Source organism: Anser brachyrhynchus, assembly GCF_964034855.1.
Source record: "Anser brachyrhynchus genome assembly, chromosome: 4".
In the NCBI taxonomy this organism is placed as follows: Eukaryota; Metazoa; Chordata; class Aves; order Anseriformes; family Anatidae; genus Anser; species Anser brachyrhynchus.
The window spans coordinates 6,817,038-6,832,459 of NC_137698.1; the positions used below are offsets into that span (position 1 = coordinate 6,817,038).

General features: G+C 39.4%; 2 protein-coding genes across 7 annotated transcripts in view; one reads left to right on the top strand and one right to left on the bottom strand.

Annotated features, from left to right (window-relative positions):
* BANK1 (B cell scaffold protein with ankyrin repeats 1) overlaps window positions 1-10,320 on the bottom strand; it is a 143,187-nt gene extending 132,867 nt beyond the window's left edge. For 2 of the 4 annotated variants that reach the window (XM_080590654.1, XM_080590649.1), the window contains exon 1: window positions 10,169-10,320. In XM_080590654.1, the coding sequence (XP_080446780.1) occupies window positions 10,169-10,181 (13 nt within the window). In that variant the 5' untranslated portion in view covers window positions 10,182-10,320. Of the gene's footprint in view, window positions 1-9,755; window positions 9,954-10,168 lie in introns of those variants that run through there. The other 2 variants (XM_080590652.1, XM_080590653.1) reach the window with 2 other exon arrangements.
* Window positions 10,321-11,060: 740 nt separating this feature from the next.
* Window positions 11,061-15,422, top strand: part of PPP3CA (protein phosphatase 3 catalytic subunit alpha) — a 287,540-nt gene continuing 283,178 nt past the window's right edge. For 2 of the 3 annotated variants that reach the window (XM_080590673.1, XM_080590674.1), the window contains exon 1: window positions 11,061-11,212. The gene's annotated coding sequence lies outside the window, so the exon portion shown is untranslated. The remainder of the gene's footprint in view (window positions 11,213-15,422) is intronic. The other variant, XM_080590677.1, reaches the window with a different exon arrangement.

A 15,422-nucleotide genomic window follows, 5' to 3' on the forward strand; every position in this document is an offset into this window, starting at 1 on the left:
AAGAATCCTACTTCTTTAATAAAGACTTAGATTCGTAACTATCATCAGTACCACTATATTAACTATTAGGGTGTTAAAACTTTGCTCGTCAGTATAACTAAGCAAGACCAACTGTTTGGGATAGAGTTTGTATATTTTTTGTACAATTTAAATTTTGCAATGGCCATATGTGATGTAATTGTGATGAGAGAGAAAATAGTACAATTTACTTCTAGAATATCTTAAATATGGTTAGTGTTCAACCCTTTATTTCCAATAAAAAAGGATTAGCTTTTCATTTAAGGCTCTGAAACATTAAATCCAATGAGTTTGCTGTCACAGCTTCAGAGTATGTTTCTGCCTTTTTAGGTTGTTGTTAAGGCATGATTTAAAGAAGAGACTGTACAAATTTAATAATGATGATTATACATGTCATCCACAATGAACAGTATGGACTTAGTAGCATGTGGGAGTACAAAATTTATGGTACACGTGATCTGTTTGCAAGCTAAAATCCAGGAATACGGATTGCCTTTTTAATGAATTCTCTAAACTTCTTCAGCATTGAAATATAGGCTGCCACTTTGCCGATGAAACAGCTGTTTTTAAGCTTTTGTAGAAAACCACCTGACACTAATTTGGCAAGAGTGCTACAAGAAAATTAAAATGCATCTGTCCTGAACGTACCCTGTAAGCAGACAACACTTCTTTCCAAAATGAAATATGTAGGATCTGCCTTAAACTTCCACATACAGTATTTTTCCCCTGATTCAGTTACTGCAGAATCTGTTTCATGCATTCAAGCCCAAATTAGATTTGGCCTCCTCTAAAATGGTTAATCTTGAACAGGGAACAAAATTAACAAAGGAGAGAAACAAATCTGGAAGTTTTGATGATAAGATTACAAAGTTACAAAAACAGAATGCAAGTACGATAACCTTAAAACCAGTTGTGATCAAAAATCACTGGCAAAATTCCCTTCCATGGTGTGTATCAAAAAGGCTTCACTGATTAAATGGAGCTACTGTGCCATGCACTAGCTGGGCACTGGCCTTACATTCTTACAGGGAAGAGGTCTAGAGCAACTGGAGAGTCCCTGAAGTGCTCTAGTAGCAGACTAGAGGGTAAAAAAAAAAGGGGGGGGGGAGAGGGGCTATTGAATTTTATGCATTTTATTAGATTTTGTAGATACTATTAAACATCTTTTTCAATCAAGACTTTTTTTTGTTATTTGATTTGATCTTTATTAAGTTTTGTTCATGTAGCCCTACCTTTTAAAATCACTATTTAAGAGTCAGATAAATTTGAAATGTAAATTATCTTCAGGCACTAAAAATTAAGATTAAGTTGCTAGAAATGATGTTCTGGACATAGCTAAAACCATTTAGGGACCCATAAAAAACTCTTGTGGTCTATTTGGTTTCCTTAAAGGCCTAAGCGACTTGCTTTGAAGTAAACGCAGGTCTCGATTCAAATCACACGCATTGCTTATTTCAGTTCCCTTGAACAAAGAAACAGTATTTTAAAAATGATGATTATCAATCAACTATTTTTCAGAGGACCTTTATTTTTTTCCTTTTTTGTTGTTGTTTGTTTGTTTGTTTTTTAAAGTCAGCTGTAAAGGTGCAACCACCTTAGACGTGATTCAGCCAGCTCCTCTTTAATTGCTCAGCAAAACTGAGTTTTTAAAGAGAAGAACTGCTCTAGGGGGGTGTAAGCCTGCTGTTAGGCTGCTAGCTGCATTGGCCACCCGCTGAGGATTTTCCATACACATAACTCAAGCACATACTCCTGGCTGCTGTTACAGGCTTAGCAGTCAGATTTGAATGCTATTGCACACACTTTGAAAAATTCTTAGTAACAAAACCTTAGATAAAACACTTACACAAAGGATTTTATACTGCATATCTACCAGTTTCTCATTATATATCATATGTCAAAAGGAAGCTAATCAAAACCGGAAGATACCTGTTTTGCTGTTCATATTGTTTGTTAATTAAAACAGATTTCTGTCACTCACACAAATTATAGCTTATCAAAGAGCAAGTGACTACAATGACTTCTGAATTACAAATCTTAAAATCCAAGGACCAGCATCATAGATGTGACTTATGACAAAAGTACTGCTTGTTTTCTTTTACTGCCTACTATCAGTTCAGCATTAAACTGCTTCGAAGCCTGTGCTGTATTTAGCCTTCCCCCCCCTCGCCAAGACACTAGCTTTACTTAAGAGTGGGGCTCTCATTTTCCATCCTCAAATTGCTCTAAATTGTTCTTGTTTGATTCACTCCAGGCTGACGATTAGTTTTTCACTTCAGTTATTTAAATTGTAAATGTTTCATGAATAAATGAAAAGGATGAATAATAAAAGGGTGTACCATATGAAAATATGTTTAACATATATATTGTTCTATTTCTTAGAAGTTCAATTTGTAAACACCATTCAATACATCTTTCAGTGTTTTTCCAAAGGCTGCCATTAGAAAATAAATAACACTATTTCAATCATACCTCTCATCTTATATTAAAAAAAAAGAGAAAGAAAACACACACACAAAAACCCTTTTCATTGAATACAGTAAAAAAACCTCCAGTTATTCATTCTTCATGTGTTAACATTCCCCCTGTGCTGTGGACAACAACTTAAAAAAAAGTACTGTTCAGTGTTTTTATTATTTGGAAGAAAGTATAATGATCAATGGCAAGTGAAAATATCATTACTTCATTACATTTTGACAGGAAAATAGCTTGCTTTGTTCAAGAGACTGAACACAGGCACATTTCCACACTGAGAAACTTGAAGGGTAAAGTACAGCAAGGCACCAAGTGCTCCGTGCGTGTATTCTCAGAGAGACTTGAATGCGTTGGAGAGCCTTGACAGCATCTCAGTCAGGCTGGGGGGGCAAAAGGAGGTGGTGTTATCTTTCAGTGGGATGCTATCTTTATTTCTCATAAGAAGACTCTCATCTGGTGAATATAATATGTCTAAAACAGGGGATTTAGGATGAGGTCTTCACTCCTAGGTCTGGCTACGCTATCATCTAGTGGCATCTTAACCTGGTATCAAGGCAACACTTGGGCAGCCATGAACATCTCTTTCCCTTTCCACCTCTGATGTTGTCCAGAGAAGGAAAACAAAAACCAACCAACCAACCAACCAAAGAAAACAAACCAAAACCAAACCAAAACCACCAGGAATGTGAACCGAACAGAAGCCACAGGAGGACATCAGCAGAAAGACAAGACAGCCATAAAAGTCTCTTAGCTGATGACATGCATGCTTTCCTAGCAATTTTAAGAAGTTTTGCTAAATAGAATAAGATGGAGGACGTTAGACCTAAAAATACAGTCTCCTTCCAAATTCCTTACCCCAAAGTCATGTGCAAAACCTGGAGACTGCTAGAGCATGTTTCACAACAGCAAAGAGAAAAGCAAGACATGTATCCAGGAGCTATGGACTTCAAAGGCAGCAGAAGTTTTCTTATTAGCTGGAGGAATTAAGAAATATCAGCTTCTACTAAGACATCCAAGTGGAAAAGCAGAAAATACTTGCAATTCTTTTTTCAGCTATGAAAATCCACAAAATTCAGGAACTCACTGGAAGCAGTTCCCAGTGGTTTCCCAGTAGTAGGTAAAAGGGTATAAAATAAGAAATTTGACAAAGGCACTGCATTTCAACTTCATAGCCTTACACAAATTGTCACTAGACCTTAAACACACGCTTAAAAATCCCTATTCCCTTTTTCTACAGGATGCACTTAAGTATAAGCACACTTTTGCACAAATACATGCACATCACACTTACCAGATGCAAAGGAGTATTTAAAATGCCAATAGATAACCAGAAAAAATTTACCGCTTTACCCATTTTATTCCATTCGCTTTTTTGTTTTGCTTTTGCCTCCCAACAATAACATTGTACTTATCAATAACCACACTGAAACATTGCTGTACGAATCAGTACTCAATATAAACACAGATCTGAACTGTAGAAATAAAATCATGGGGTAGCACAGCAACAGAGCTGGATATGCTCAAGACACTTTCCAAGAAAAATCCACTGCTCTTAAGATCTGTTTTGAAAAAGGTGCTGCTGCATCAGCCCCAGGAAAGGCAGAATGTGTGCTTGTGGAGCCGTCTCCACTCCGACCCCAGCATCCCCACAGAGCATCTCAGGAGAGGAAAGCATCACACGCTGCACGGCAGCCCCTGCCCAGTTCTGCACAGATGCTCAAAAAGACTGCAGAAACTTGGATAGGCTTTGAAATGCTTTTGCAGTTAAAAGCAATCATTACTATCTCACTATTAGTGCTATTACAACTTTATCCTATTTTTTCTTACTTAGAGGTGCGAGTTTGGAGTTTGTAACATTAAGGCACTCATATTCTGGACATCCTTCCTAGTTTTCTACATGATCTCAAACAAGCCATTTAATTTAGGACATCGTATTCCCTTTATTTTTAATATTATCATAGTCTTAAAATGAGTCATTCAACATCAAGATCCCACAGTAAGTTTGAGGGAGCTACCATAACCACTGAAAAAAACACAAGCTTGTGCAGCATCCCACCCAAGGGAACTCCTGTTGCTAGAACTACCATGTTCTTTCTCTAGATTTAGGTTGGGTCTATCTGCACAGCAAAGAATCGCTCTATAAAGACATATCTTCTGCTTTTTTCACATTATTACAGCACCCTGAATACTTGACTTTTTCTGCCCTTCTCGGAATTGCATTATATTTGCTTGACACAGTTTGAACCCTGTACTTAGGTTTATTTGTACAAATTTTTGTCTGATTCGACAGAAGTCAGATGCATTTTCTACATCTCCCTGAACATTAACAATAATTTTCCAGCACTTCTCTTATAAATAAGATACCACTAAGGACCAAGTTCAAGTAAATTTCATAAATAGGCAGCAGAAGCAAGTCATACCAATACAGAAATAAATAGATTTGGGTTTAATACTTAGTTTCCCTCCAAGTTGATAGATACTGCCCTGAAAGCTCCCATGCTGATGATCAGTTAACATTTAGGATGACTGCAGACCTGCACATTTTCAGTACCCACATCAACCAACCAACGCCTGACTTCAAGAAGACTGAGTACTCACAAATACACCCAAGTTAAAGCATGACAGCAATTCCTAAGCATTTAGAAAGAAATCAAGTATTTCAAGCAAGGCAAACAAATAGGATCTTTAAAAACGCAGACATTTAAAAAACTCTGTGAACAGTCCATCCCAGATTTTCAAACGAAGCTTACCTCCCCAAAGTAATGGCAACTACCTGGCACTGTGAGCTTTTGAAAAACCGTAGCATTTTGTTTAACACTTGTCATTTACTCATGGTTCCCATATACGCTGGTACTGTCTTCATGAGCAAGAAGAAAGGAGAAGAAAGTTTGCTTTCCTGTTCTATTCACAGCACACATTACTGTGTTCTTCAGGTTTTGAATGCTCTCTCAATGCTCAGTCAGCACAGCTGGGTGACAGGTCTCTGAGGAAAGTATCTAGCTGGGTATCACTGAAGGGTGACAGGCAAAACAGGCTACAGTTAGGCAAAAACTCTGAGTAGTTCTTATGATAAATGAAAACTCGCAAAAGACCCCTAAAAGTGATTTCAAGATATTGCTAAAGTAAGTTGTACGTACTGTTGTAGATTTGTTGTAATTAATATTTGGCAATAACAAATAGTTATCAGTTGGCAATGGGCTGTATAAAATGTAAGCTTGGGGTGCTGAGCAAAGACACGAAGCAGTGAACCACAACCACAAACTGTAGCTATTTTATCTGGATAAAGTTTCGAGTCATTTACATCTGTTAAGCATCTGATGTGAAAGCAAAAGATTTTCAGTCTTGTCGTAGCATGCTTTCCAAACTCAGCTATACCTTTGCTTGAACTATATCAAACACATAAATCTTATCTTAATTTAATCGTACACACAGAAATATTGAAAAACAGAGTAATGATGGGAGTAATGATGGGAGTACTGTAATGAGGGGAGACCTGTTTACTTAAGTGTCAGCCCTGTGATAGCATAAATTATACTCTGTGGAGTTAACACAAAGCCTTGCTTTCTTACTATGCAGGGAGCCAATGGACACTAAATAATAATCAATGATTATTGCATGCCATAGACCCCAGTTTAAAGTTTAGATTATATTTGTGATTTCTGTCTTAACTTCAAGGCAGTTTCGGCATGCCTAGATATTTAAAATATTGTTTTGAACCTACTACAACTTTTGTTTACGTTTAGTAAAACCTAGCTGCTTATTACAGATCGTATTTTAATTGCCTGATTTTAATTTACACAAGAGGTCAGGGAAATTTCATTTTCTTCATGATAGCCAGAAATGACTGGACCTCCCAGGAATATATAATTATATATCACAAACCATTGCTGCTGTTTGCATTGTGGCACTCGTGCTTATTGCCTTCTAGAGGAGGTAAATGTTCTTTACTGCCTACAAGCCAGTAACAGCGTATGTAAACTAAACAAATGCTCAAAGATCAGCTCCAAGAGAGACACTGAAAAGGAAACGGTGACACTGTAGTTCTCCAGTCCCTGGACATAAACCTTCTTCTTTTCAGAAGCTGAGATAACTGCTCTTTCTCTCACCTTTACTGTGGCATCAGTGATACACTCTTTCAAATGTGGGTGGTCAATTGCTTATATGTAAGCTTCAGTAATCAGTGCTTGCAAGAGAAGGGAGGCTGAAGAGGATTCACATAGAGAAACATCTTGTTAGGATCAACTTTTGAACCCGAATCAGCTACCCAACACTTCTGAGGGTCAACAATTGCTTTGTGTTAGTTATTCACAAGGTTCTTGAGTACCAAAGCGTAACAGCAGCTGCTCTTCTTCTTCCTCATTCAGTATCTTTTTAAAACTTTGTATTCCAATTCCTAGCCAACAGACTCATCTGTAAATGTTGCATCTGGAGTACACATCAGAATAACTTCTTTATCACAGTGAAGATTTCCATTTCTAGCTTTTAAGGAGTCAAATTTCAGCTTTAAAGTATCTGAACATTATATTTGTTTCTTTCTGCAGAAATATCAAAATATTTCATCAACAAAATAGGAACTTCCCTTCCAATTAAGACTGTAAATGGAAGACAGCAGTTTCTCCAGTACTTGCTTCTTTGATACTCAGATTGCTAAGACGTTACTATTAGTGTTAGTAATTGACATTATGTTATTGCTGAATCTACTTCAAACCTCTGTCACTAGACCCCTTATATTTTTGAATGATGTCATAGCCTGACGACTATTTTGTCCCTAAAAGCACAGGTCTTTAAAAAACTTTAAGGCTACTACAAATGAGGCCATTCCTAATTCTTGAGAAAAACAAAAATCAAGTATTATTTGTATTTATTCACCATCTAGATTCCCTTGCAGAACACCTGTCATGTAAATACTGTCCCAGAAACAGCTGGAGGCACAGAAATGCACATTGGATACATAAAGAGTGCACGACGGCATATCTCAGTGGTGCCACTCATTTTCATGAGCATGGAGGGTGTGATAACTCAAACATGACACAGCCACTAGCAAGTTATCCTGTCAGTACCTCTCATCTCAAGTGAAGACAGGTGTCATCAAGGATCAGGCATTACGGATGTTTTACCTTTACTAGGTACAGCATGTTCAACTGAATTTGTATGAAGAAGTTAATCTAGACTAGGGTTTCCTACAAAATACTGACAAGCAACAAGACTGTCTCACCCACAGTGCACTTCGAAGAGTTTTCAGATTCAAGTGTGACTAAGCCATGGGCAATCCACTCAAAGCAACTTGTACCTCACAGCCAGTAAGTCCATCAGGAAAAAAAAAAAAAAAAAAAGATGTCTTTTCAGTGTGGTACGAAAGCTTTGGTGCTGTCGTAAAGCTGCAAGGGAGAGATCTATGTATGGCGGTCCCAGGTGGAGTATGAGGCTTGTGCAGAGCAATACAAGAAAAAACAAGAGACAAATGACAGCAGAGTAGAAGTCCACCATATCCACTGCTGGCTGAGCCTACAGCTACTTGTTTCCCGGCCAATGTCGATGTGTGGAACTGGCTGCAAGCAGCTGGGAAACCTGCCATGCCTCTGTGGTGCTCTGATGTATTTGCTCAGCAATTATTGCAGCAATTTCACATGCATACCTAGGATCTGACTGCCTTTATTCATCAAAAGCCAAACCTTAAACTGTACATCCCCAGGTCATGCACAATTGTACACTGTCATTTATATACAGCGACCACTAAGAATGTGTGTATGATTATCAGAATATAACTGATCATTACCACCCAGAAATAACTGCCTAATAACTAGGACAGTAAAATGCATTATTTAGAAATGCTATTAAAGATGTATTTTTGCTCATGCATGCTACTTTTTTCTTTAAAATAAGCTTGCAATGCTGCAAGTAGAGTCTAGATAAAAAATCCTATTTATCAAAGGCCAGATCCTAGTAAAACAACTATATCCATTTTACAGCCAGCTTTGAGTAGCGATCAAAGCAGTCCTGAATTCTGGTATTTTATCTACAACTGACTTATTATACAACAGGTTGGAAAGTCACTTCACCTTTCTTCCCATGTGTTTTCATCTGTATAATAAGCATAGTAGGTAGCAACAGCTTGCACTGCTAATATCACTTGAACGTTGCACTTGATAATTAATAAATAATAGGGTTACTTTGATATTATGATACAAAATCTAAGGTACTCTGAAGAAACTGTCTTGACATTTAAAGCACTCATTTAAAAAGGTGAGCCAGAACAGTAAACCAAAGTATTGAGTCACTTTTGCAGAGTCAGGCCTTCAGATCTCTTTCTTGATTCCTCATTCATAAAATTAGGATAAAATATAGTCCTGACTTGCAAAGATAAAGCCGAACTCCCTGCCACAAGCAAGTCAACTGAGCCAAACCTCTGGCATCTGGCTACACATCTTTCATTTCCCCTCTGAGAGCCCAGCTTTGCTGTCGCTGGTTTGATTTAAGTGTTGCTGAGCCTTGCAAATTTATCTGAAGAAAATGGGAGCAGTAAGCACACAGCATTTCTGTGAATAAGGAAACATGACTGGGAAGAATGAACAGAGGAACTGGGAGCCAGGGGCTCCTGATTCCTGTTCAGGCCTGCCACTGGTTTACGTGTGACATTTGTAAATCATTTGATCTTTTTATCAGCTTTTTCCACTTGTAAATGAAACGGTAACACACTGTCATCTACCAAGGGAGTGACAAAATATACGCTAGCAGTTTTGAGGCACAAAGATAATGTGACAAACCACTGAAAACATAAATAAGGAAATTAATATTTCTGTGTAAGGCATACCAGGTATTTGCCATCCAGCTTTATACGGTTAGGTACTATAGTGACTGCTGAGAGACTAAAAAAGAGCAATCAATTTTTAATTAATAACATTGCATGATGTTAGCTAATTAAGACTATCCCAGCATGGCCATACACGTAGGACAGAATAAGGGTTGCCCACACAACATTTATTCTGTCATCTCCTAACTTCTTGGTGCTAGACTTCCCGCTCTTCGGAGAAGCTGCATTATGTACTGCAAGACAATAATGGGCACACTGAGGAGTATTTTCAAGGATAAGTTGTCTAAAATCATCTTGAGGTGCTAAGAGCAGCCTCCTCAATAAAAACGTTCACATAATTTGTCAGGAAAACGTACATATAATTAGCATCAATCATTGGAAATATTCAAAGGGGGAAAAAATTGGTGGGGACTAGCCATATTAACAGGGTATGTACCAACTATGCACCCACTTTTATCAAGGAAGATCAGGGATGACCTCTCCACTTGCCAAAACAACATGGAAAACGAAGACACCAAGTGCCTCCAGGAGAGCGGCATCTTGTACCACAGAAACCTCACCACAGCCGCCACCTTCACACCCTGCCAACAGCTGCCCACGCCCTCACAGACGACGCTGGGGGAAACCCACAGCTAAGCCCTCCTTTGCACTGGGCAAAGAAAGAAAGAAAGAAAAGAAAAAAAAAAAAAAAGGAAAAAAAAAAAACCAGCTCCACTCTCCCCCCATGCCCGCGGCTTCACCCGGCAGCCCCACGCTGCCTCCCCTTGCCCCCCGGCCACAAGATGGCGGCCGCAGCGGGGCAGCCTCGTGCCCCCCGAGCCCTCCCGTCGCCAGGCGCTGACCCCAGCCGGTCCCTGCCCCGACCTGCTGGCCGCATGGCGCCGTGGCCGCCTCCGCTCCCTCCCTGGCTGGCTGGCTGGCTCCGTCGCTTTCCCTCAGGGCACAAGGCGCTGCCCCGACCGCCGAGGTCGCCGCCGGCGGCCCGGAAGCGTGGGGCCGCCCCAGGCTCCACCCGACCGCGGGGCTCCGCAGCCCGCCCCGGCGGCTGGAGCGTGAGGGGAGCCCTCGCTGAAACTTCCCTCCTTCACCCGCTCCCTGTCACCCCAGGGATACACCACCCTGCGTGGAAACTGCCCTGAGGATGGAGATTTCCCATCCCCAGGAAGGTGTTCTAGCCCAGGGTGCTTGAACGCCTCCTTTGAATTAACGATATTAACTTTTTGATGTTCGAAGATCAAAAGTTAAAAAAGTGAGACAAAGCAGCTCGTGAGAGAGCTGACCTTCAGACTCAGTCAGGAACCACTGATCAACGCGGCATTTTTCAAGTTTAAAATGAAGGCTAGACCCACCAGGAGTTGCCTCTAAAATGAGATTACAGAAGAGCTGAAAATACCTTCTGGAAAAAAAGAAAAAAAAAAAAAGGTTTTTCAAAGAAAGCAAAGTTTTGACTGCGCTTCACCCATGGGTATGTCCTTCTCACTCATCTGAACCTCTGCGTTCCCCTGCCCCACCAGAACTGTAACGCCTCGTGGCTGATATCTGAGAAATTTGTCAAAGGTTTTAAAGATCTTCAAAGGTGAATTTGCTTGGTATTGGTTTCAGGAATGCGGGTGGCCAAAGTGTAGGAGATAAATGCTCGGCACAGCCTGAACTGAAGGAAATGCATGCAGCAAAGTGAATTCAAGCAGTTAGAGAAAGAAAAATTCACATCCATGAACAGTCTTTATAGATGCTTCAGCACAGCAAAACCTTCACAGTTTGCAATCAACCACAAACCACAAATCTGCAGGAGGCTGGACTTAAAGAACTATTTCTTTAAAGCCTTTGCATGCTGCAGTCCGCAGGTCTACCTGAAATATCTGAAAAACTGAATCATCGTGAGCCGTTCCTGTTTCTGTCATCACACAGGTAGGAATTTGGTTTTTAGTGGGTTGGCGGTTTTTGTTTGTTTGTTTCCGACTGTGTGCTTTTGCTAATGAGTGGGTGCTTTCAGTGAACTTCTGGCCTGTCCTGGCCTACCACATAGAGGAAACCTCTAGCTACATTTGCAAAAGAAAAATCCAGACTTCAGGCCTGTCAGGCTAGATGCACATCAGGATGAGCCTGGAATACTGCCCGTTGTACTTTTATGCTCATTTTTCACTTCAGGTTTTATTTAAGTGACAGGTGTCTAGGTAATACTGCATTCCAGCACTGTATTTATGGACACACAACACTAGAGTGTCAGTGCTCTTGAGTAGGGAGCAGGAAGAATAGGAAGGAGATATCTGATAATGGAGGAAGAGACATGTCAAAGATCAAACATTTAGAAATGTGGTATCTGAGTGTTTTGCCAAGGCAGCACTGCTTGCTGCTCCTAAAAGGTGGGTTAGATGATGAGGGTGGATGTGGTTGGGATATTTTAGCAGTCTGAGCCATGACAATGATCATCACGGTAGAAAGAAAACTTCATAAAAGAAAAAAAAAAAAGAAGGTGTGAATATATTTAAATATAAAAATAACCGAAGTGGAACTTGGCACTCTGTCATTACCATAAAATATAAAACAACACAAAAAAAAAACACAAAACAAATTAAAGATGGGACACTTGATTAAACCCATTTTAATTCCTACAGTAATATCTGATATCAAAATGAAGTATTTGTGTGCATAGGTAGATACACTAACATGACTACAATGGGAGTCTAAAAAACTGGGTACATAATGCTGAGGGAATTACAATAATACATTTATTTCCATTTTGAGAGAAAAAATAAGCCTGCACAGTGGAAATTAGTCCTAAAAGGAAGGACTTGCTGTACTCAGAGTTTAACCCAAACAACAGGCAGGCTTCTACTAGTTGTGGAAAGGTACAGCTAGTACCTAGTTGTAGAAAGGTAGAACTAGTACCTCAGCTGAGTCCCAAAGCAAGAAGCTCTACTCCACGTGGAGGCCTCGCTGGACTCAATGCAGGTTGCACGTGTGAAGGCTGGCGATGGTATGGGTGGAAGGTGGGGTCTCATCTGGGGTGAAACAAGAAGGATGATGCTAAGTGTAGGGTGATCAGGGTAAGGCGGTAAGGCTGGAAACAGTCCATCAGGGAAAGGTTGCTGAGAACATGAAGACAGGGAACGTAACACAAAAGTTGCTTTCTCTGAGGACTCTGCAGCTCTCAGAGGGGCCGCTTGGTGTAACGCAGACCATTTGGCAGGGGGTGGGTGCCTTAACCCCTGCTTGGTGACAGACAGAGTACGTCGGGGCTATGCTTTTAGTTAAACCTGCTTGAGCTTTTGCCACTGTGCCGAGCTGTTGTTGTCTGAATGCTGAGTTTTTCTGGGCCGTGTTGCTGCCATCACAGTTTTTGAGACCATGGTTCTGGCCTGCCTAGGACAACGATGTACTCAACAGGGGTAACAGGGAGCGTGGTGCTGGGCTCTGACTCAGTGCAACTCCAGACGGCCCGGTCATGAAGGTTATCTCTGGTGAGAGGTACTGTGTGCATGTGAGTGGATATTCCTGCCCATGCCAATTCTAGCTGAGACTCCTGCTGGCAAATGAAGTTTGCTATGAAGCCTCTCATGCCGAGGACCTCTCTACAAGCCCAGAAGATGAATCAGGTTTCCCTAGTTCTTTGACTTGGTAATGGCCATGCTTTGTATATACCATAAAGTGAAGGAATTTAACATTCATGCTGGAGATGTATGAACAGTCACTGTTTCTAAGCAAGGAAAACCTAGTTAAATTATTAAGCAAGTTTAGCACTTGTCATGAAGCAGTGCTATCTTAGAGGGAAAACAAACCAAAAAAAAAAATCCATGCTGAAACATGAAAATCATGCCACTGGCATGGTGTCAAGTGTTGTGTTCAGGTTGCCTGGGTGCCCTCAATATGAATTTTGAACTTCAATTTCATTAAATTTACTTCAAGTATAAGCTTCCCTCAAAACATCCTAGATTTATAACACTCATTTGGGGATAATTATATGTTTCTGTAATGTTTTTTAGCTTTACTTACTCAGTAATCTTCTTAAAGCTAATTTCTTGCTAATACTGTTTTTGTTTTTCCTTTTCTGTATATACTGCTATTGTTGGAATAGTGGCTTCTTGTTTGGATATAATTGATGTTCAGTCCATTGCCAGTGTATCTTGCTGCATATATTCCATGTTTGTTTCCTACAGGTCTGCTAAGGTTTGAACAACTTTTCAGCTGTTAAAGAGCTTGAAGTGCTCTTGAAAGATTTATTCGCAGTTCATTATTAACACTTCATTTACTCACAGCTTTCATTGTAAATCTCCCTGATAATACTGTTAGGGTATCTTACAGTACAGACAGTATTGCTCTAATAGCTGGTGTAAGCAGTTGGGAGTATTGCATTTCAGCTGATGTGGTTTGTTTTTGCATCTTAGTAGGAGCTTGTATTTATGTGGAGTTTTTTAGATTCCTATTGTAGTTATGTTAGTGTATCTACCTGTGCACATGAATACTTCATTTTGATATCAGATATTACTGTAGGAATTAAAATGGATTTAGCTGACTGTCCATTCTTCTTGTTTAGTAGAGAAAAGGAGAAACTAAGTGCATGATTTATTTCTAAATATTGGTTAAATCTTATGAAGAGATATCAAAGAATTAGGAGAGTGCTAATCAGTTTGTATGATAGCTTTCAAGGAAGCAAGAAAATAGTGCTGGGGAACATCCTTTTGTTACTTAAGTTCACACTTGCTAAAATAATAAAGAAAATGTAGGAGGAAACATGTGAGTCCGAAGGAAAAAGTTGGTCTACACGATGTCTGTCAGTTAAGGAGAAAAACAGGTCATGTGAGGCAAATCGAATAGCTTCCTCCTCTAGTACCACTGTGATTAAATTGGTTAATGACAGAGATGAAATATAAGTGAATATAAATATAGGTGGCCTGAAACATAAAAGCACTGCCAGTATGTCACAAGAATGATTTGTAACGATCTTTCATTTCATTGTTATATTAAAAAAGTCTGTTTCCTCCCAGAGTGTTCTTGGTGGTCACAGAAGAGTTTTATATAGTTTTGAAGAAACTTCAGATACACTATAACACACGTGTAGATTAAAAAAACCTCACTGAACAGATATAACTGAGAGCAAGAATGAATTTTTTTTAAGTTTTTTTTTTCTTTTTTCCTCATCTATGCAATACAGTTTTTATTATTGTGATTTAGCTTTTAACATGCATGTGCAGGTAACATTAAACCTCAACATTTTGCTTAAAATTCTACGAGTTGCTTGACATTTAAGTCTTGTAGCAACAAACTGAATTTATCATGCTGTGATTAGAAACAAGTGCAAATGCAGTTTATAGCATAAGAAAGTCAACACCACAATGTAATGCCGTGCAGCAGGCTACTTTTACATACTTGTAAAGGTAATACCTGATGTGTCCTGTCTGCGTCTTATGGTAATTGCTGGTAAATATGAATTTTTAATGCTGCCATCATGGTTGTTTTATGCCTTTATTTGAAAATCTGTCTTGAAGAACTACACTGCTAATAAATCATTTGATGCAGTGCCCAACAGGATGTTCTTAGAAAAAATTAGATTGAATTGATTTCAACTCAAATCCCATTAAATAGACAAAGCAGTGGCTGATGGATTATAAGAAAAGCTTGGTCATAAATGAACTGCTGGTTTGTATTCCCCATCTGCAACCCACAAGCAAAGTGATGACCAGAAAGACAAAAAGTTGTTGTTCGAGCCAGTTCAGACCCCCAAGAGCAGAATACCGCCTTTCATTCCCTTCACTGAAAGCCTCACTGGATGCAGATGTGCTGGCTTTGTTACACCTAGGTTACTCACTGTCTTTGGGCTGTATTCTTGGCTGATGAAAGTCAAGTTTATCCCTTCTTCACTCTCCTCAAAGTCCGTGGACATACCTTGATATATATATATATATATATGTATATAAATACATTACTGTTTTTTACTTTGTATGATACAGTATGTTCTTTTCAAAGTGTCAGAATGTCTGCCAGTATGTCTAGCAAAGTAGTGACTGCTTGAAGCACACAGAAGTAATGATTGGGTCATTTATAAAAAAACATTTATTTAGAATGGTCTGGAAGATAAAGGAAGGGGATACTTGAGCCGTGTTCTTGAAAAACAGTGAAT